This window comes from Cyanistes caeruleus, chromosome 7 (genome assembly GCF_971803275.1).
Source record: "Cyanistes caeruleus chromosome 7, bCyaCae1.hap1.1, whole genome shotgun sequence".
NCBI classification, from domain to species: domain Eukaryota; kingdom Metazoa; phylum Chordata; class Aves; order Passeriformes; family Paridae; genus Cyanistes; species Cyanistes caeruleus.
In genome coordinates, this window is record NC_141707.1 from 11,441,082 (window position 1) to 11,461,428 (window position 20,347).

The following is a 20,347-nucleotide window of genomic DNA, read 5'->3' on the forward strand; positions in this document are numbered from 1 at the left end:
CTAAAAGAAAAGAAAGAAAAGATTAGTCTCATGGCTGTTCATTTAAAAGAAACTGCAGATGAAAGCTTCTCTGGCTCAAGGTAACTACAGAGTCACTTTGACTCTCAATATCATACAAACTACTAAGGATCTGAAAGTCCTGTTTGTAGTTATTTCTAACATAGAGAAATGCTCTTTAGAAGACACTGTAGGAAACTGTTGCAATAAGAATAAGCATGGTATTTATTTTTGTATGAACTGCTGTAGTTCTTGCAGCCTGTGGATACATATTGCAGGGTTCTCCCTGGAGTCTTGTTTTTTTGGTGGGTAAGGGAAGCTGGATTGGGTGAGGGGGAATAGAAAGGAGTTCAGCAAGAATGCAGAAAGTATATCTTGCTAAGACTGAGTTACTGAGTTGTAAGATATTTAGTCATGCTGCAGATTTCGCTCTTGTTTTTTGTATCTCACACAGTGCTTTTTTATTGGCATTTAGTGGAGATTGTCTGCTTGCTGTACTAAGCCAGCTCTAGAGCAGGGTAGATTGCTGTGTGAATTTGATAAAGAAAAAATCTCCATATATTCCTCCTTTCCATTTAGCAAGGTAAATCGAATGGAAAAGGGAAGTAATTCTTTAAAAATCTTGTAAAACTATTTTTCTCATGCAATTTCTCGCAGAACTTGAAAACATTTCTAGTAAGAGCCTACAGAAATATCACTAACCATCTGTTAAAAGTCTGTTACCATCTAACAGCACTGACCCACTCATCTTGGTACCGTTAAAATTGTATTTAACACTTACAGTTTGCTACCAGGCACATTCCTTTTGTGCCATTATGACCCTGCACAATGGCCATGGTCACAGCTTATTTTGAAGCTCTGAATAGAGCTGGTTTGAGATTTACTGTGCTTGCAAGAAGAAACCAAAAATATTTGGAAGCTGATGTTAAATGAAAGTGAATCCAACTATTTATTCTGATGAAACTTCAGGAAAGCAAATGCGTGCATAGTTCTCAAGTGCAGTTGAGGAGGTCAGAACCATTTCCACATGCTATAAACCAAAACAGAAATGAGTGGGGACATGTCTTGAATTGGGTGGGGTAGGTTTTAATGCAGACTTTTAATTCAGGCTGGTAGTTTTGTTTTCAGCTAAAGACCTAGTTTGTTACGAGTGCAATTGGAGAAAAAAGTTAAGAATAAAAAAGGTATTTTGCTCTTGAGTGGATCTTCAGGTTGACTTATTAAAGAACTCATCTATTTGTATATAAAGTTTAACTGTACTTCTAATCACTGACAATCAGGATTCTGGTTTAGTTTTGTTCTGTTTGAGGGTAAGGAGAAGTGTTTTTGCAGAGAGGCATTTGAAGGGGAGTTGGCAGGCTTTTAAATACATAACCATTTTAAGATCATAAATCATTGAACATACAGAAAGTTAAGGGCTAGTATTAAAAAAAATGAGATTTTCTTCTAAAGCTGCTAGAGCCAAACCACTGCTGTGTTTCCTGAGAAAAGTCTGCTGGACAAATCCCCACCTGGCTTTACATCATTGCTATAAGGACTCTAACCCATGATGATTCAGAACATAATTTCTATAAATTCAATAAAGAAAAGAGGAATTTTTTGTTAAATATGATGTTTGTAGAGTATTTTCCTAATCTTTACTAAGTTAAAATTTGCTGAAAGTGTTTTAGTTGACTTTTAATTTTGCACTTTGAAACCTCATGTAAAATCTTGCAGTGTGAAAAAGTTGTGCAAGTTTACTGAATTGGAAATTATTATGTTCCTTGGGCAACTCCCCATAGCAAGTCCAGGCCTTTGTGCAGTCTAGAGAATTAGTATAAGTGACATGTATTTGTTAATGTAAAGCCTTCGTTTGTGCAAGAACTCTGGGATCTTTGTGTTCTGACATTTATGATTCATTGGCCAGCATGTCAGGCAATTCCAGTGCTTTCAAGATGCTTGCAGCATCCTGCACCATTTAGAATAGAAAATATCTGCACCATTGTTTCAGAATGTAATGCAGCAAGTGATGAAAGAGCTCTGATTCTTTCATAGCTGTACAAGCAGCCTTTTATTCACCAGCATTTGTGCTGTATTCTGTTTGCCTAATATTTACTTAAGAATGGGAAGGTTTACAACTTACAGCAGTTTCAATGGCTGTGGGACTCAGGTGTTCTCTCAGCACAGCATAAACGCTTGGAGACATTGGAAGAAGATCTGATGGAGAAGGTGGTTCTGTAGAGTCATTTAAGCTAAAAAGAAAAAACAAAGCAAACAAAAAATATACAAAAATGAACTTAGAAAAAACTTAAATCCTCCAACTTTATGCATATCAGTGGAGTATGGTGAATGTTTTTTGAGTTTGTTAACCCTGTACTCAGGCTTACTGGTGGCCCTATAAGCTTGTGCCAACAACCTGGTATACACTTAAAAATGTAGGAGATACAGTTAGATTTATCCTCTCTTTCCTTGGCCCTAATATCAGCCACTGGAGATAAAAAGGAGACAGTGAAAGATAAGTAGATCCAGAATACCATAAAATCTGCATTCATTTTTTACAAATGGTTTGCCCCATGAATGGGAAAAGCACTGTACAGGTGAAGTCCTTTACTTCCCTTACTTATTTTTAGAAGTCCTTGCCAAACTATTTTCAAATAGTTTGGGGAAAGGAGGCAGGGGAAACTCTGAAATGGGATGTAAATTAAATAAAAATAACAGCTGAAGTGTGATACACCTGTGAGGATACTTACATTTTGGAGACTGGGATAAATACAGAAGGAACATAACCTTTCACTCCTCCATCTGAGGGCTTTGACACTAGAATAAATAGCAGAGAAATTAAACATTGTCTAGTCATTATCTATTTGAAATAGATTATCTGCTTGAAGTGCAGCAGACAATAATAAATTGAAAAGTCAGTGCATAAATAAATAGCCATAGAAGTGAGGGGAATTCCTAAGATTAGTCCTTGAGTTCAGATCCTTGAGTTCAGGTCTTAGTTATAGAATTGTCTGTGCTCTCTTGATATGAATCACAATATAATACCACAGCTGATGAAAGAGGTTTTGTTAGACCTTCAAAGCAAGTATACAGTTCTTTAAATTTGGTACTCTAAGCCTGCAGATTTCAGTTCTGCAAATGCTTGGAGCTCTGGCTCTACAAATACAACTTCAGCAATGTCTTTTGCATGAAATTAAGCATATATGTAAGATTTTAGAGGATTGGAGCATTAGGCAAAATCCACTGAGTTAAAATGAAGAGGGAGAAAAATACTGTAGCCTCCAAATATTTTTGAGTTGTGTAGGAATTTGAGTTCAAATGGAACTGTAACCTTTGATACCGAAAGTCTAGAAAAATGTGTTTTATCTATTAAAAAAATAAGGCTTTGAGGGCTTTCTTTAAGCAAGAATGAATTTGATCTAAAAATGAGATGACTTTTAACTTGGACAAAAAAGAATGTGGGCCTGAAAATATTTGGAACCATCCTTATTTAGCCGTTTTGCATTTTCCAGTGCACTTGCCAGGGGTTTTCAGGAAAGTTGTCTGCCATAATAACTTTGCAATTGTGCAGTATATTGGGAAAAGGTGGTGCAGATAGACAGCCTTTGTTTTAGGGTTCCACTGCATGAAATGAAACAAAGTAGGGCTTCCAAGTATTTCCAAAGTAGAAATACTGAGTTTACTTGAAATTAAAGAGACAGCATGCTACAGTGTAACACAATGTGAAGCTAATAAGCAGGATGTCTTTTCAGTTTCCTCTCCTTTGAACACCCAAGCACTGATGCATCAGTCAAATTTCTTAGCTTCTTTTAAATATTGTCATCACCTCTACTGTAAGCTCTAAGACCAGGGATGTATTTGCAAAATGAAGCTGTCTAAATGACGGGCACATGTTAAAACAGTTCTCTTGAAGATGACTATTAAAGGAGGCATCTTAATCTGTTCTCTCCCTCCTCTCCCTACATTCTTCAAATTGCTTCTTGACTTTGCAGCTGCTGTGCAGAAAGGGTAAATAGACAAGTGGAGCCTAACCTTCGTTTGGCTGACAGCTGTAGTGTTTGCCAAAGGCCTTATCTTTGGGGATATCTGGATACAGGTACTTCAGGGGGTTTTCAGGAACGTTGTCTGCCATGATCACTTTGTAATCGCGCAGTATGTCAGCAAAAGGCAGGGCAGCTAAGCGACCTTTGTTATAGGGTTCCACTGAATGAAATGTTACATCTCCTGCAAAAACACAAAGGCACCATAAACCTGTAGGTGAGCAACTGCAGCTGGAATGCATTTTTGCCTTTCTTTTGAAGTTTACACTTGCGTAGGCTTTACCTGTTCTTACCTATGTTAGTATCTTTCAATATTGAATTTCTGCATATTTGGAAACAAATCTAAAGCCTGCAGTTAGCAGGCACACCTCATAGAGAGCTTGGTTAATAAAAGGAGCTCAGAGGTAGAATGTCAGTTTTGGTTTGTTTGAAAAATTATTATACTTGTATCTTGTCCAAAACCACACTGTGACACTGTGACATGATACATGTGAATTTTACTTTCAAAGCAAACAAAACTTGACTCCTGTATTGCAAGTATACTGCAGAGTTTGGGTTGGTTTTGGTTTAGTTATTTTTCTTTTCATTATACTTACCATTTTCTAGCTGATCCACCCAAGTAAAGGTAATTCCACCCAGATTGCTCTCACTAAACCTTAATAAAAATGTTCCTGGTGTCTTGTCTTTCAGCAGAATTCGTTCCTTTTCTTTGCTTACAAATCCCATTACGTACCTGGGGTATAACAGGAAATGATGGGTTTACTTTTGGAAAAAATTACAGGCTTTGATCTGTGCAATGTGTAGAATCATAGAAGGGCTTGGGTTGGAAGGGACCTTAAAGTTCACCTGGTTCCAAACTCTCTGCTGTGGACAGGGACATCTTTCACCAGACCAAGTTGCTCTGAGCTAACCAGCCTGGCCTTGATCTGGCCAGACTTCATAGAGGTGTTCAAAACCTGGTTACAACGCTTTATAAGGCTTGGGCACTATGGCCAAAGCTTTGTGTGATTTACATGTGGAGTATGGCATAGAGCTCAAAGTACTGTGAATCCTGGTGAAATTTATCCCAGTACTTGATTGCATAGGCAGAACTGAAGAATGGATCTAAACCTGCATTTCTAAGAGATCCCATGTTGTTCCCCTCTGGCAGCAATTTCCAAATGTTATGAATGGGAGAAGGGAGAGGGAAGTGTTAAACTCAATGCAAGTTCTCCTCTGCATGGCTAAAACTGAGATGAGTAAAGGATAGAGAAAATGTGGTGAGAGATCAATATACAGCAGTTCTCTTGTTGCTCACCCATCAATCCAAAGAGGAAGAATGTGTTTTTTAATCAAGTCCAGGATTGCTTCAAGCCAAACCCAAAAGGTAAAAGACTTCCCTGGCAAATGTTCCTAACAGTTAAAAAACAACCACAAAACACAAACAGAAACAACACACACGAAAGAATTGTAAAAGTGATGTTACCCAATGTTCACATGACAGTTTCTTAGTTTCTGAAGAATAAGCCACTTTGCTCAAGTGAGAATGACAGTTTGACGTGCAGTTATGAGTAACATCTCTCTTTCAACATAACATAAAGCCAACTGATTTTTAAGGTATGCATTGGAATCACCTCATTTTTCAAGGAGAATAAAAATCCCATCTGTGGTTTCCTCCTAGTTATAAGTTTATATTTTGAGTGAAAAGAATATGAGAAAGTTGAACTTCCTTCCAAGGTTTTGTACTTGTTTAAATAATGTAGTTAATATGAATTAAATGAGCTTACCTTTCTTTATTAATACATTCTCTGTTCCTCATCAAAGTTACTGCATATATTTACTGTCTTGAAATAATTCAGGTCAAAACTAAACATATGAAAAATCTTACTTATGCTCTATGAAAAATGTATTGCATGCTTTGGTGAGACTTTCAAGTGATCATTTGAAGAAATATATAAGGTACACTATAATGGCACTTTCTGATATCTGTAGCAATATAACTAAGTAATCCCTAATTGCAAGCTTTATGCTTCTGGAAGTGTTTTTCTCCTAGTTAATTTTTTACAAGGGATGTGATTGTGCTGAGCTGAAAGTCCCACATAGAGCAAGTGGGGATCTTATCAGCAGCATCAGAGAAACAGAGATAGGCATGGCTGTGGGTGTTATGAGAAATGAGAGTTTAGTTTTATTTTTGGAACAAGTACCTTGCAGAACTTTGCCCAGGATAGTTGATAATCATTGTAACTGACTTGCTGTCCTGAAAGAAAAAAAAAAAAGAAAAAAAAAAAGAAAAAAAAAAAAGAAAAAGAAGAAAAAAGAAAAAGAAGAAGAAACAAATGGTGCACATATTATTCTGAAGTTATGAAATAAATATTGCTTGATATCTGTATAGTTGGGTGGGGGCATGATGGGAGAAGTACAGTACATCCAGACTTGGGGAGGGAGGGCATAGGGACATGCTAAGAGACTGCAGATCTGGTTTTCTGTATTCTTTTGAGGCAGGTGATAATAGTTTTGGAAATATTTGCCTAAAGTAGCCTGTGACTTGGTGTTTGCAACACTACGTGCTCAGTTTCAGTTTTTAGCTTAAATATTACTTCTCAGCGTTCCGCAGGGCTTCTCCCTTCTGGGGCACACTTGTATCTCAGAGTAGTCAATAGTAGTTCATGTTGGTGAGGTAACAGGGCTTCTTTCCTGTGTTGACACCAGTGAAGCATATCTGCTGAGGACCCAGAAATGAACAGACCCACAAGGACAGGTACTTAAAATGAAACAAACCCCAAACCAAACCTCATAAGCAAGCAAAAATACTTCCTTTTGATTTCAGATGTATGAGATAATTGTTAAGGAAGCAAAATAACATCACAGTTCAGTGTGACTTTGATGCCCTCTTTCTTCAGTTGAGCAGCCTGGAAGTTCGAAAGTTGAATTAGTTTGTGATAAGAATAAGCTGACGCCTGCTTTTCTTTAAAGAAAAAAAATGTCATTGTGACATTTTTGACACCAGCTCTGGAAGTGGAGGTCATGCCATGCTGGTTTTGGCTGGGGTAGAGTTCATTTTTTTTCACAGTAGCCAGTGTGTTTTGGATTTGTGCTGGAAACAGTGCTGGTAATACAGGGATGTTTTAGTTCTTGTGGAGCAGGGCTTAAACACAGTGAAGGTCTTTTCTTACTCTCAACCCACCCCATGAGCAAAGGGACTGGGAGTGCTGAGAAGCTGGGAGAGGACACAACCAGGACAGTTGATCCTAACTGGCCAAAAAGGATATTCTGCACTGTATGGTGACATGCTCAGCATGTAAACTTAGGGGTAAGAAGGAGGAAGGAGGGGATGTTTGGGGTGATGGCATCTGTCTTCCCAAGTAACTCCTTTGTGTGATGAATCCAGCCCTGATTTCCAGGCTGAACACCTGCCTGCAGATGGGAGGAAGTGAATTAATTCCTTGTTTGCCTGGTATGCACATGTGGCTTTTGCTTTATCTGTCAAACTGTCTTTATCTTGATCCATGAGTTTTCTCACTTTACCCTTCCAGTTCTCTCCCCATCTCACTCTGGTGGCTGTGTGGGGCTTAGCTGCCAGCTGTTGCTAAACCACAAATGTGTGCTTAAGGCCCCTACCCATAGCTACCAAGTAGAATAATCCCAAAGTAAATAAAACCTGTATATTTCTACACACATACCCGTAAGTTTCTCTGCCAGCATGTTGAGCTGTTCAGAATTGAGCCCACGACCAACGTATGATGAAAACTGCCAGCTCAGTACTTCTAAGAGCTGGCTTAAAGTGGCAGCAGGGGGGTTGTTGAAGAAAGACAAATTCTGCAACAGAATTAATGCTTTGTTTAGATAGCAACCATGAAATACATGTGAAATACATATGAAATACATATCAGGCTGTAAGAGGAGGCTGCAAGTACTTGAGCAGAATCTGGAAGTGTTGAAAGTGAGCTTTGTGTGTGGGGTAGCATCAGGGCAAACATGCAAGCACCCAGCAAGGTGTGGTGGGGTGCCCAAGCAGGGTCGTAGGGTGACACTCCTAGAGAGAGCTAAACTCCCTGTGTGCATCTTGGATGCTAAAATACCTTGCTATGCCTCTGGTAGTGTCCTGTGTAAAAACAGTGAAAATATGCTTAAATCCTGTCCAAAAAAACCCTAGATATTATCACTATATTTTAATGTTAAGTGTATGGAATCTTTAAAACATTACATACTGAAATGATGATGTGCCGTTGAATCATTTGGCTTATCTTAGTTTTTTTTTTTTTTTTGTGTTTGTTTTTTTTAATTTTTATTATTTTTTTATTGTATACACAATGGGCATACTGAAGATTGTGCAAAACCTCTTTGGAGTATCACAGAGTGATGATGCAGTCCAGCCTGCTGGTCAGCTGGCCACCACAGCTTTCCCTCCTCTGAGCATCTGTGTGACTGCATTAATCTCCAGCTGAAAGCCAGAGAGCCACTGACAGCATTATTCCACAGTCTGCAAATACAGTAACAGTGATTGAATCTAAAATATGTGCTGATACAGCTGGAGCCTTAGAAAGAATGATTGTGCCTTTGCTCAGGGTTAGAGCCACTAGAAGTTGCTGCTTAGCATGTATAAGCTTCTCTACAAAAAGCACAAGTTCCTGTAAAATCCATGGGGGAAAAAAGCACTTAAATACATTATGGATTTACCTGTATGCCCGCTTTCATGGTTTGGAGTTGTACTGGTAGAATTATTTTCTAACAGGTCTAGTTTTAGTCAGTCACACCCAAGAAAGATAAATTTAAACCAGAGAAGTTAGAGAAGTTGTGGAGAAGGCCTGCCACCTTTCCTTAGTTCAAGAACTACTACTTTAGGCTACAAAAAGAAAAGCTAAGGGTGCATGTGGTTTTATATCTGGGCAGGGAAAGAAAGATAAAGAGAACAACAATAAAGTGCAATGTTGATAACAGTATACATGACAAAAATAAATCCAGTTCAAGAGGGAAATACATCTTTTTTGTACTTAATGTATTCAATAACCAAATAATACAAATGCAAAAATGCAGGAAGTCAGTATTTGCATACTGAGGACCTACCTGAGGATCATTGGTTGACAGATTGTACCAAATAATAGAGGCCCATGCGTTGGGCAGTTGGCTGACATTGGAAATCATCACCACAGGCAAAGAGCTGGTCTGGTGGAGAGAATGAATGCTATGTGTAAGTGCTGCTGAGGAAAGTATTAGTGCTGTGCTGTGCTTTGGTTTTTTAGCCTCTCTTTCTTCCCAAAGCATTGACTTCTTTTCCAGAAGGTCTGGAAATCTTGTGTCTGCTTGTGGTTACTGCTGAGAGCCTCACCAAGGGTAGGCAGACCTGTGGTGTGGCCAGCACAGCTGCACTTCTATAAACTGCTGAAAAATGCCTTTTACTCCTGCCCCAGAGAATCTGTCCCAAATACTCACCTCCAAATTTATGGTCAATCCATACAGGCAGACCTGTGTTTCAAAGCTGATGGAGTGCAGTTCCTCGGTCACCATGTGAGGGCCCTGAGGGAACAACGAGGTTATAAAGCTGTGAGTGCACAGCTGACATTTAAAACTGTTTTAGTGATCCAGCTGTTGAGGTTACACTTGGAAAGAAAACTCCTATCAAATATATAAGCAAAACAGGAAAGAAGGAAGTGAAGGAAACAATTTGTTTGTTCAACTCTGACACGGAATTAGTCCAAAAGTTTGGTATTTTTTGTAAAAAATATAAAATAACCCTTTAATATTGTTAAAGTAATACTTCTAAACTTAAATTTTTTTCTAAAATGGCACTTTTAAACACAGATTTGCACACAAGAAGTTAACAGATAATTTTGTGTGTCTGATGAAGGTTGTCTCTGACTTTCCTTTTCCGAAAGTTTCCTTACTGATTGACAATTTGACTTTGAACAGGGATGTTTAAGGAGAAACAAACTAGAAACAAAGCAAATAGCCACAGCTTTAATGACAAATAGGCCTTCATCCAGGTTTGCTGTGGGTACTAGTTGAAGGACTAGAGGCCTAAATCATTAATCCAAAGCAAATCTGGTATTAAAACCTCAAGCTTTTCTTGGATGGAAAAAAAATAAAATCTGTTTGTCATCGTTGATTAAAGTTTGTCGTATAAGCATTTGTTTTGATTACAAACCAGCATAGCTCTGTAAAGATCCAAATCTCTGCCCCTTAGGAACCAGATCTCTTGAAATACATTTCCATCCCCAGAACTCAAAGAATAAAAATATATTTGTTCTTTTCCTGTTTCCTTTGTTGTTGGTCTTTCTCTCCCCATTGCGCACTTGTTTTGTCAGACTTTCTTTCAAAAAAAAGAAATAAAAAATTGCAAACTAAAATGCTTTCCCTTACTGAAATATCTGCTCTCAGTCAATGTAAAATAAAAGTATTTATTGGCAGACCTCGTGGCCTTTGCAATGGAGCATCTCCTCCAGGAGATGTACAGGCCATTGCAATAAAAGATACTGAATAAATGTGGAATTAGGACCTCAGGAAATCCTAGGGCATCTGAATAATAAATCTGCCTTGCAAAGGGAAAATCCATCTTTGACCTGAAGGCTTTTACATGAAATAGCCATCCATCAAATGAGCTCAAATGTTTTAATACAGGTTGAATCAATCCAGCTCAACCTGTATTGCTGACACAAAGTTGAAAACGGTTGATGAAACAATCCTACATCCCCCCATTATGATTTTGCAGAAGCAATTTTTTCTCATGGAAAAATTATCTAGGCAAAGTGGTACATCTGCATGAAAGGACAAATCTAAAATGGAGAACTTCCACTTTTTCTTTTAGCAGGGCCAGTTATATTTAACTACACTTTTAGCATACTGAACATCCTATAACAAATCAAGTTCTGAAAGCATTATAGTTGCTGTTAACAAAGAAAATCTTAACTCTTGTTCTGCTAACAACCACTCTCACAGACTGACTTGACCAAGAAGAGGCTCTATTTGAGGAAAACACTAGTGAACCAGGTCACAGTTCAGCTGTCCTAATTCTCCACAGCCCTACGATAGCTTTATATAGTTTTAAAGGCATAATGTGTAGAAGTGGTAAGAAAATGCTGCCAAAACTGGAGTGCCAATATAACTTACATTTTTGCATTTGCTTGTTGTGGTGTCAGTGATTTTGTAAGCAGAAAAGTAACTGGGAGATGAGCCTTGAGTTTCAGTCTTGCTGATTGGGTTGTGAGTTCTGCTCAGAAATGTGTGTGAAATGGGCACACGCATCTTCTGCTTTAGGTTTTGGTCAAATCCTTCATGCTGATCACACCTTTTGCTTTATGCTTAAAGAATACTTAAAATAATTCTTGTGCTTGTATAACAACAGCTATTTGGGATGTCATATGAGTGATTTTATTTTTTTACTTTATTTTTTATTTTATTTTATTTTATTTTATTTTTTTTAACTTGTTAATACAACTTTACCCTTATTTATGCTGTTTTCAGTGCTGTCATGCCATACACAGAATAACCACGAGAGGGGAACCAACGACCAGGCTGGGACAAGCGTAAATAGATGAAGCACACTTTTGGTCCTGGCTGAGGCAGCAAACCCTTTTGATGCAAATATAATGACACCCTGACTTCAGCTGTGAACTTGACCAGCAGAACATATATTTAAAGGACCTTTTCCATAGGAAACAATTATCTTAACAAAAAAAAACCCCAAAACATCTTTAAAAGCTAGCATTGTTGTTTTTTGTTTATTGTTTTGTTTTGAAAATGTAAATGACCAAAAAGGTAGCCTTTGAATGGAATGCACACATTTGGATTATTACTCTCTACCTTCTATTGTAACTTTTTCAATATACAGACTTCAGGCAGGCAATTACAATTTGAGTCATTCCAAACAGTTCTCATTATATTTATACTAACATAATAATTGGATCCTGTACTTAGTATATATTTCAAAATCTAACAACTCTTTGATTTAAATAAAATCAAATATGAAATACTTGTGAGAATAAGCAAAACAACATGTAAAATAAATGCACAAACCTCATTTCCTTTGCTTCCAGCACTTGTTTTCATTTCTTTGGGTTGCTGTATAAATCAAAGCAATATTTATGTGTCAGAGAAACTATAGGCAGAAGTACCTATATAGAACATAATTTTTAACCAAAATATTCTTAGTTATATTAAGATTTTATTTGCAATATACAAATGAAGTCTAATGAAGACTGACACTGCACCTTGAAAATTCTATTCAGTGAGGAGCCTTTTGATATTTTTAAAGAATTTTTAGGAAACTAAGTTAATGTAATAAATCATTAATTTGGGTGCTTTCCAAGTATATACCACAAAAATAGTGCAAAAAACCATCGATCTCAATCTCCTTTTGCAAAACTACACTGATGCACTGCATCAGTGGTTAAGCCCCAAAAATACCACAGGCAAGAGAGTGTTAGTCAGAAAGCAGGACTCACTGGGCTCTCAGAAATTACACAAGCAGTGCTCTAGTCTCCCACAAGGCCTTATCACAGGCATTAATTTCCGATAGATTTCATGCATTCAATTCTATCTCCCCTAGAAAATTGTGGTGTGGTTTAGGTTTTTTGTTTGTTTGTTCTGTGCGTTGGGTTTTTCTGCTTGGTTTTTTCATTGCTGTTATTGCTGGTTTGGTGTTTCAGGGTTTTTTTAACCAAACTCAGTTTCTGTGAAGCTTTTTAATTCAGCATGATTAATCTTTCCTTTTTTGGTAGTAATTAGGATTTGCTTTGTCATTTCTGTAAAAATATATAGTCTTATTTTATGGAATGGGTGAGGTATGGAATGGCATAAAGAGGTTCTAGGAGTAATCTTTTTATACAAGCAGAAAGAAAATGAGTGTGGCCTTGACAGTAATACAGTTCTCCCTCCAGAGTTTCTAAAGAATCTTTTATTTCTCCACCAGAAGTACAGAACAGTAAAAAAAGTGTCAAACCTACCAAATGTCGAAATTCTACTGACAAGCTTCCATTTGCAGACTCATCCATGTTCATGGCTTTCACGTGTGTTCCACACAGCACAAATCTACGGTTACTGTGGAGAACATGACAGTCATGTACTCAAATACCATTGTATTGGAAAAATTTAATAAATATGATATTTTATTGTCTTACCTTACAGTTGAAACATTCCTAAAAGAGAAGAGGGGTGGGGGAGAGGAAATGGATTGTGAATCAGTAAATGTAGAAGACAGAACTTGAACTGAGAAGCATATCTGAGATGATAGATTTTGCCTGCTCAAAGTTGGTTTGTATTGACCCTATAACTACAATTTTTAAACTGAAGAACTGAAATTCATACTGTCCACTTTGACCTTTGCATCTGGCCATATATAGGTAGTATTTTTTATCTTGCTATTTATTACTAGACAGTACACAGCTTCTGAGAGAAACAGCCCTGGCTTCTCTCTTGCTCCTGCCTCACTAAGTGTTTTTCCTCTTCCTTGTGAGCCAGCATCTGTCCATGCAGTCAAGGTGTTTTTAAGGAGCTTGCAGAAGCACAACAAGCAGATGGAGGGAGGTAGCTGGTACCTAGGGCTGGGGATGGTGCATGGTGAGAGCTCAGAGCTATTTAAAACCTAACTATCCCATAAATGCAATACAGTCTGATTTCAAGTTTTTGCGTGATGCTGCTGTATTGGTCTGATGAATTTTTTCTAAGTCTTGAGATAAATCTTAAATAGACTTTTTGTTTCCAATTTGAAAACATCAATTAGACTTAAGCAGCTTTGTTTAAAAAGAAGAAATCTTCCACATAAAAAAGAAGTGTTACTCTGATCTTTTAACTGGTGGGGTTTTTTTCCTTATATTTTTTTTCTTTTCCTTTTTAAATCAGTTTTAAAATCAGATAGGGTAGCCACTGAAAAAACTTGTGTTGTCTCTTTAGGGAGCAAGAGAATATCTTCACTTTTAAGTTTCTTACTTGTCAATAGTTGCTTTCACTCTTATCTGGTAGTTCAGCTCTGGCAATTTAATTAGCAACCTTCAAAACAGAAAATGAGAGAGTGAATATTGACAGAATAAATGTCTCACCAGGAAAATCTAGACTGGTTACTCCAGATTAAAGTATCAGAAATTATTATAAAGTGAAAACAGATTAGGCATCTAGGATTGTAACACAATTTACAGGGTTGAATAGTCAGAAAGAGGAGCTGGGCTGTTCCAGTGGTGGGTGCCCTACTCTCCCTCTGAATGTGTGGAAATGCAAGCATGTGTTTGAGGGAATGGCTGGAGAGACACTGAAGTAGTACTAAGTAGGAAACAGATTTGTATAATCTCTGACTATACCAGAGATGTGTGTGCTTTCCTTCTTGTACCCTTCCTCACCCTCAGCCCCCCATTAACTTTTTGCTGCAAGGTGGAAATGAAATGAGAGTTCCTCTCTCTTTTGCTCTTTCACAAAGCCAGGCAAGGAGCTTCTGTGAGAGAAATAACTTGTCTGTGATTCACCCGGGATCCCCAAAATGCGGCAGCTTCTCTTTCCTCTGTGCAGAAATGGCTCTGAGTATTCTGATTTTGGCTTGTATGATAAGGATCATTATTTACTCAGTTTGTAAAGTAATTAAAACAAGAATTTGATGCATACAGAACCCTGAAGGTGCTGCCTTTAGCCACAATCTGCCTTTCTTCCTCATGTTTTGCTCTTTACTGCCACTTGTTCTGCATGACAGATTCTGTGGACTTTATATCCCCATTCCAGAAAATTTCCCTGCAGTTGAACGAATCCCTAATGCAAGTTGGTCTGCTTTACTTTCTAGATTCTCCTAGGATAAAATATGTACACAAATGAAGGAGTTTATATCAGATTTTTTTTCCCTTACCTTAATTTAACAGTGAACTGTATTAAAGTTTTGAGAACCATTGGCCTCTGGGGGTGTGTTGGCATGCAGGGCTGCCTTTCAACCACAAAGGAGCTGTGTGAGAAGAAGTGAAACAAATAGATTTTTAGGACTATGTATGAACAAACAGATCGTTGGGGGTTTTTTGGGGGGGGGGATGGGAAGGGAAAGGGGCTGGTATCTCTTTAAAGGCTTATTTCTCTACAGATGCTGAAGTGGGAGCTATGCATTCCAACTCTCAGTTCTCAAGATGATCCAGTGGTCTAACTTTCTCTAAAATTGTTCCCATAAGAAACAGATATTTGGATTCTTGGATATTTGGAAACAGATATGGGAAATCACACTGAATTCTACTGTTCTAAATTACAATGATGGTAAAAGTAGCCTTGGTCTTCCAAAATTTTATCACAGCCATAAAACAGAGTATGAAAATACACTGAGCATGTCTCCAATGAAATTAAATTATAACTATTAAACTATAAGTTCAATTTATATATACATATAAATATATATATAGCAAACAATTGAGCCCACTTTGCTTTCAGAAACTCACTTGTGGTGTATCTCTAGTACAGCCTGTACAAAAGGCAAGAGAAATCTACTTTTAGCTAGTAATAGAAGGGTGAGTGGGGAGGGCAGCAGGAAGTGTAGTTTGGAGAGGACAGAGGAAATAAAAGGAACTTTTACTTAAAAAAAAAGGCAAAATCGCAAACACAAAACCTCATAACTTTTCTCAGCAGAATGTACATAACTCCTCCTAGAATAAGGGGATTTCTGGCATTAATTTAAGAGTCAGAACTTGATGACAAACCCTTAAATGCTACCCATGAGAAGCTGCCTGGAACCTTCAGTTTCTACGAGTTTTGATGAAAGTTGTGTATACTTCTTATATTAGGAACCTGGTCCTTAAAATCCTCAGACATTCAAACTCTTTTCCTTTTTCTTAACAGTGTGTTCTCATTGTTGTACCAGTTGAGGCAAAGTTCTGTACTTTGGCAGTGGTTTACGCACTTCCGGAAAAGGTTGTAGAGCAGAAAGTTGACTTTTTCCAGCAGCTGAGGTCTTTGCACAGGAATAGGGTCCCCATCGTAAGTCAGCCTGGTCAAGAGTTCATCCAGCTTTTCTAGTTGCCTTCTGACTTGAAAGAGACTCTCTGCCAATAGTGTAAAGCTACAGCAAGACAAAGAATTCATTTGCAATCTTTCTTGTAAACAGTTTCTTAGAACACAAGAACTACTGAAGTTCTTGCTCGGGGAAAATCAGAATCTGTATTGAATGGTGCTTTCCAGCTTTGCCCAAACTCACATCCATTCATCTTTTGTTTACAGGAATATATAAATACATTGGGCAAATCACCTGTTTTATCTTCAAAGATAAATATTTTCACAACAACGCAACTCCGTCTGTGACAATTTGGAAGAAATATATACATGGTCCTGATGTTGTACATGCAGAGCACTTGTGCCAACATTAATTATTTCCTACAGCTTGGGAGTTTTGCAAAATGTACTCTTTAAAAGGATAATATTTATATAGAAAGAGCAAGTTAACAACACTGAAGAAGTGTAAAAGCAGTAAGGAAAAATAAATCCAAACACACTTGCTAACGGTTTACAGTATGTGTGTATAAAATTACATTTTGAAGCTATTTTTAGCATCTTCATTGGGAAAAAAAAGTTGTTAATTGAAAAAGAAACCTACACACAAAAAAAGAAGGAAAATTCCCCTCCCCCTTGTTTTTTGTTTACAGTCCTAAAATTTTCTTGGTAATTTTCCTTCCTTTTTACTTCTTACTTTTTACTTCACCTCTTCCATATGAGAGTTTTGATGGGAGAGTAATGACCATGATGTTGTGTTGACATTCTCTGGGTATCCTGTCTTCCAATTATAATCCTATTTTCTTTTTATTTGCAATCACTTCAGAGGTGCCACCACAGAGACTACTGCCATTCAATCCCTTCACAGTGTGAAGTCTGGAGGAGTGAGTCAAAGCATAAAGCCTCTACCCAGCTCCTGCCTAGACACAACTCCTACTGCCTTCAATGACAAACTCAGTCAGCACCATTCTTACTCAAGCAAAACTCCCAAGAGAGTATGTCTACTGGATCTGGAAGAACTGCCAAACCCAAAAATTAGTGACTGCCACAAGTCAGGCTCAGCAGTTCACCGTAATGTTAATTCTGAATAGTGAATGTTGCTTTTAGTTAGCAGCTTTTAGTTATTCACTTTCTTAGCTGCTGGTGAATTTGCTGCTGTTGCAGCTGATCTAAAGGAATGATCATTTCAAGTGCAGCAGACTTCCTGTGGTTTTCAGTGGAAATGCGAGGTCAGGGCAGGTTTACCAGTTCTGGAGCTGATCAAGCCCCCCGTGGAGGGGCCCCCCGATGCAGGCGATCTGCTGCCGCCTCTTCCAGTCCAGCAGCTCCTCAGTCAGCATGTTGCTCATCAGCATATCGATCTCATGGATCACACGCCCTATTTTACTGAGCACTTCCTGGAAAATAGGAAAGGTGTCACAACTGACCACAAGTAACAGCTGCAAAATTCACCATCATGAAGCACTTTTATTTTTTTCAATTATTCTCAAAGTAACCATGTGTAGATCCTATTGATTTAGTGATAGGATTCATCACCCATTGTATATTAATCCTAAATCTCTATAAACTCTTCTTCCGTTTTGTTTTTTTTTGGGAGGGTAGGAGGGAAGAGTATTGCATTCTTTGTGGGCATAGTATCTCTAAGATTTTGACACTTGCAAGCTCTGTCAAGTTCAAAAAGTTCTGCTTTTGTTTTGCATCATATAAAATGCATTGTTTTTTTGTTTTCTTGATTTAATCATAACCATCCCCCCATAAACTAAAACAAATTGTTTCACTCTTAAGGTGAAGCATATCCTTGACTGAACTGTTACTTAACTGCCAATTTTTTAACTTCTAGTCAAAATCACCAGACCCACTCAAACATTTTGCAAATTTTTAACTCCTGTGAAATTCATCTATTCATCTGTCCTTCTGAGATGAAGATTTAGGAAGGCACACGTACACATTTGAGTATTTGGTGTGGGAATAAGGGGAGAAAGCAGATTAACCACAAAGGACAAAACGTCGTCACCAACCTTTCTCTTGTAGTCTAAAGTATTGAGCATCGCCTGCAACGCTAACATTTCCTGTTTAATGAGGGCACTGTTTTTGTCATTCTGCTCTGCAGGGGGTTGAAAAAAAATCAGTATAAATACATGTGTGGGTGCATGTGCCTGTTTACAAGGGGAGAAGAGGAAAAAAAACCACCACCAGACTGCAGCACTAACTAGTGAAAAAATAAACTGTGGACATCAGAAGATTATGTAACAGCATATTTAACTTGAAAGGACTGGTTTTAGTAAAAGTTTAACATAAGGTTTTATGGATCCTGTCTGTAGATGTGTATGTGGGGCAGAAAAAGGCAGAAAACATATAGAGTAGATCCAGAGTTCTCTAAATTCCTCATCCCTGTGCGTACTCCTGTGTATTGTGTACATCTGACTTGGATCAATGATTGATCTGTATACACAAATATGCTCGTGGTGTCAGCAGTTAGGTTAAAGCTCTTTGGACACTCGATGTGAATTACAGTGTCTGGCTATGAGGCATTTGAAACAGAGATAAAGTGTTCATCACCAGGGGAATTTCAGCAGCCAGGAGCACTGATCATTGGGCATTTCCCCCTCTCTCTAACATTTTATTTTTCCCTGGATCATGCACTAGATTCAAGAGTCCCCAGGCTCACCCATGCTCTTTCACATGCAGCTCTTTCCTACCCTCACTTTCCCCGACCTTTTGCATGTTCTATGCTACATTCAAAAAAGAAATTGGTGCCAACCATGTGCCTGCTAAGCTCTGGATTGATGCCTTCCTATTGAGTTAGGGTAGATGTTTCAGTAGAGGCAGACAAATAGCCAGCACCAGCTCAGCCACAGCAATTGCTCCCACACACTGTAAGCTGGCTGTGCTGGAGCAGAGCAGCGATATTTTAAGCCCTGAAAGCCATTTATTTGTCAGCATGTTTTATTTTGCAGATGGGGCAGCTTTCAGCTATCTGTATGGTCAGTAATTATGACTGGCCTGATAACTAGCAACTCATTAAACTGTGGCAACTCTTCTGATTGCTGGATCGTATCCAGCCTTCAACATTTAGGATCGATATGCTTGAGGACTTGGACGTTTCAAGCCCAGTAACTTTGCTTGTTCAAAGGAAAGCAATATGAAGATATCTGAGCAGACACAAGCAGACCCCAATTTCTTTTCTGAAAGAGATCATGCAAGGACTGTTGCCACGTGCAGATCTCAACCATCACAGGCTGGTCAAACATGCATTCAGAGTGCTTACCAGCTGGTTATCACCACTGTGGTCAAAAAAGAACAGAAAGCCAAATTAGAGGTAAGAAAAATCAGTTTTGCACAACTCTGGGAAATAAGACACATTCTCCCAAAGAAGGGCCATGTAAAAGGTGTGGATATTGAAAAATAAGCTCTTTAAATTAAGAAATGTACTACTTCATGTGCCATTAGGCAGCTTATCCATAGGAAATTACTGAACTTTCTTAATGTGATCCTCTTTACCCTCTTAACCCCAAAAGAGTCATCATGTTCCAGGACTATAACTTTATATAAACCCAAGATCCATTTTTATGTTTACAATTATTATTTAAGTAATGTGCAAAACCTCCTGACGCTGGAGTCTAGCTGCAGAACCAGCCCTTTCCTAGGAAATCTAAAATTTAAAAACTCTTACCTAAGCTCTGTATTGTTTTATACCTGAAGTCAAACTCCTCTTGCAAGTCTTCCAAGTATTTCACATCTTGGTCAGTCATCTTTCCCAAAAAATAAATGAACAAATGCATAAATTAGTATTTTCCTTTCTCACCATTTGAAAACCCCTGAACAGTTCTTGGAACCCTTGTTTACTATCGTGTAAACTTTAAGAAGTATGATTGAATGATAAATACACATTCATAGCTACAGATTTATTTTACTTGTTTAGAAAGTCAAATATTATCTTTTATCCTGCAGTTGGCAGTGGTTGATTCAGCTTTATCCCTTCTTGTTTACTAGTGCAATGACATAGTGGAAAGTAGGAATGATTGTGTTAGCCTGAGCTAAACCAAAATTGTTATGCCAATAATATTACTCTCTTCTTGAAACTTTAAAGCAGGGCAAAGGGATAATTTTGCATTTATTTAAATGGAAATTGAGTTGGGGTGTACAAAGCCAAAAAAGGTGGAGTCAGACACAGGAGTAGAGCTCACAGAATTTATTTACAGAATGTCTTAAGAATTTGGATAAAGAAATGAAATATTTTTGCTGCTTTGTCATTTTGCAGCTTTCTTTTCATATGTGCTGTAAAAAAATATTGAAGATATTCTCTAGGAACCAATCAATGATAATTCAAAAAACCCCATCAAAAGAAGGAAAATAAAACTGCAGGAAATTATCTGTTGTACTTCGAAGGTCTATTTCTGTGCTGTTTATAGGAAGCC

The 20,347-nt window shown here is 37.9% G+C and overlaps 1 protein-coding gene and 1 long non-coding RNA gene across 5 annotated transcripts in view; one reads left to right on the forward strand and one right to left on the reverse strand.

Annotated features, from left to right (window-relative positions):
- LOC147652183 (uncharacterized) overlaps positions 1 to 18,304 on the forward strand; it is a 40,527-nt gene extending 22,223 nt beyond the window's left edge. Inside the window, exon 2 of the long non-coding RNA XR_015289518.1 lies at positions 16,161 to 18,304. This is a non-coding gene — a long non-coding RNA (uncharacterized LOC147652183). The remainder of the gene's footprint in view (positions 1 to 16,160) is intronic.
- Positions 1 to 20,347, reverse strand: part of STAT4 (signal transducer and activator of transcription 4) — a 41,751-nt gene that overhangs the window by 2,421 nt on the left and 18,983 nt on the right. For 2 of the 4 annotated variants that reach the window (XM_086898514.1, XM_023930732.2), the window contains exons 6-23: positions 19,603 to 19,681; positions 17,948 to 18,033; positions 17,175 to 17,326; positions 15,844 to 16,002; positions 14,815 to 14,907; positions 13,917 to 13,976; positions 13,109 to 13,126; positions 12,935 to 13,028; positions 12,006 to 12,050; positions 9,426 to 9,509; positions 9,060 to 9,158; positions 7,676 to 7,811; positions 6,200 to 6,252; positions 5,314 to 5,408; positions 4,613 to 4,749; positions 4,009 to 4,200; positions 2,727 to 2,793; positions 2,120 to 2,228 (exon numbers count right to left, since the gene is read on the reverse strand). In XM_086898514.1, the coding sequence (XP_086754640.1) occupies positions 2,120 to 2,228; positions 2,727 to 2,793; positions 4,009 to 4,200; positions 4,613 to 4,749; positions 5,314 to 5,408; positions 6,200 to 6,252; positions 7,676 to 7,811; positions 9,060 to 9,158; positions 9,426 to 9,509; positions 12,006 to 12,050; positions 12,935 to 13,028; positions 13,109 to 13,126; positions 13,917 to 13,976; positions 14,815 to 14,907; positions 15,844 to 16,002; positions 17,175 to 17,326; positions 17,948 to 18,033; positions 19,603 to 19,681 (1,758 nt within the window). The remainder of the gene's footprint in view (positions 1 to 2,119; positions 2,229 to 2,726; positions 2,794 to 4,008; positions 4,201 to 4,612; positions 4,750 to 5,313; positions 5,409 to 6,199; positions 6,253 to 7,675; positions 7,812 to 9,059; positions 9,159 to 9,425; positions 9,510 to 12,005; positions 12,051 to 12,934; positions 13,029 to 13,108; positions 13,127 to 13,916; positions 13,977 to 14,814; positions 14,908 to 15,843; positions 16,003 to 17,174; positions 17,327 to 17,947; positions 18,034 to 19,602; positions 19,682 to 20,347) is intronic. The other 2 variants (XM_086898515.1, XM_023930733.2) reach the window with 1 other exon arrangement.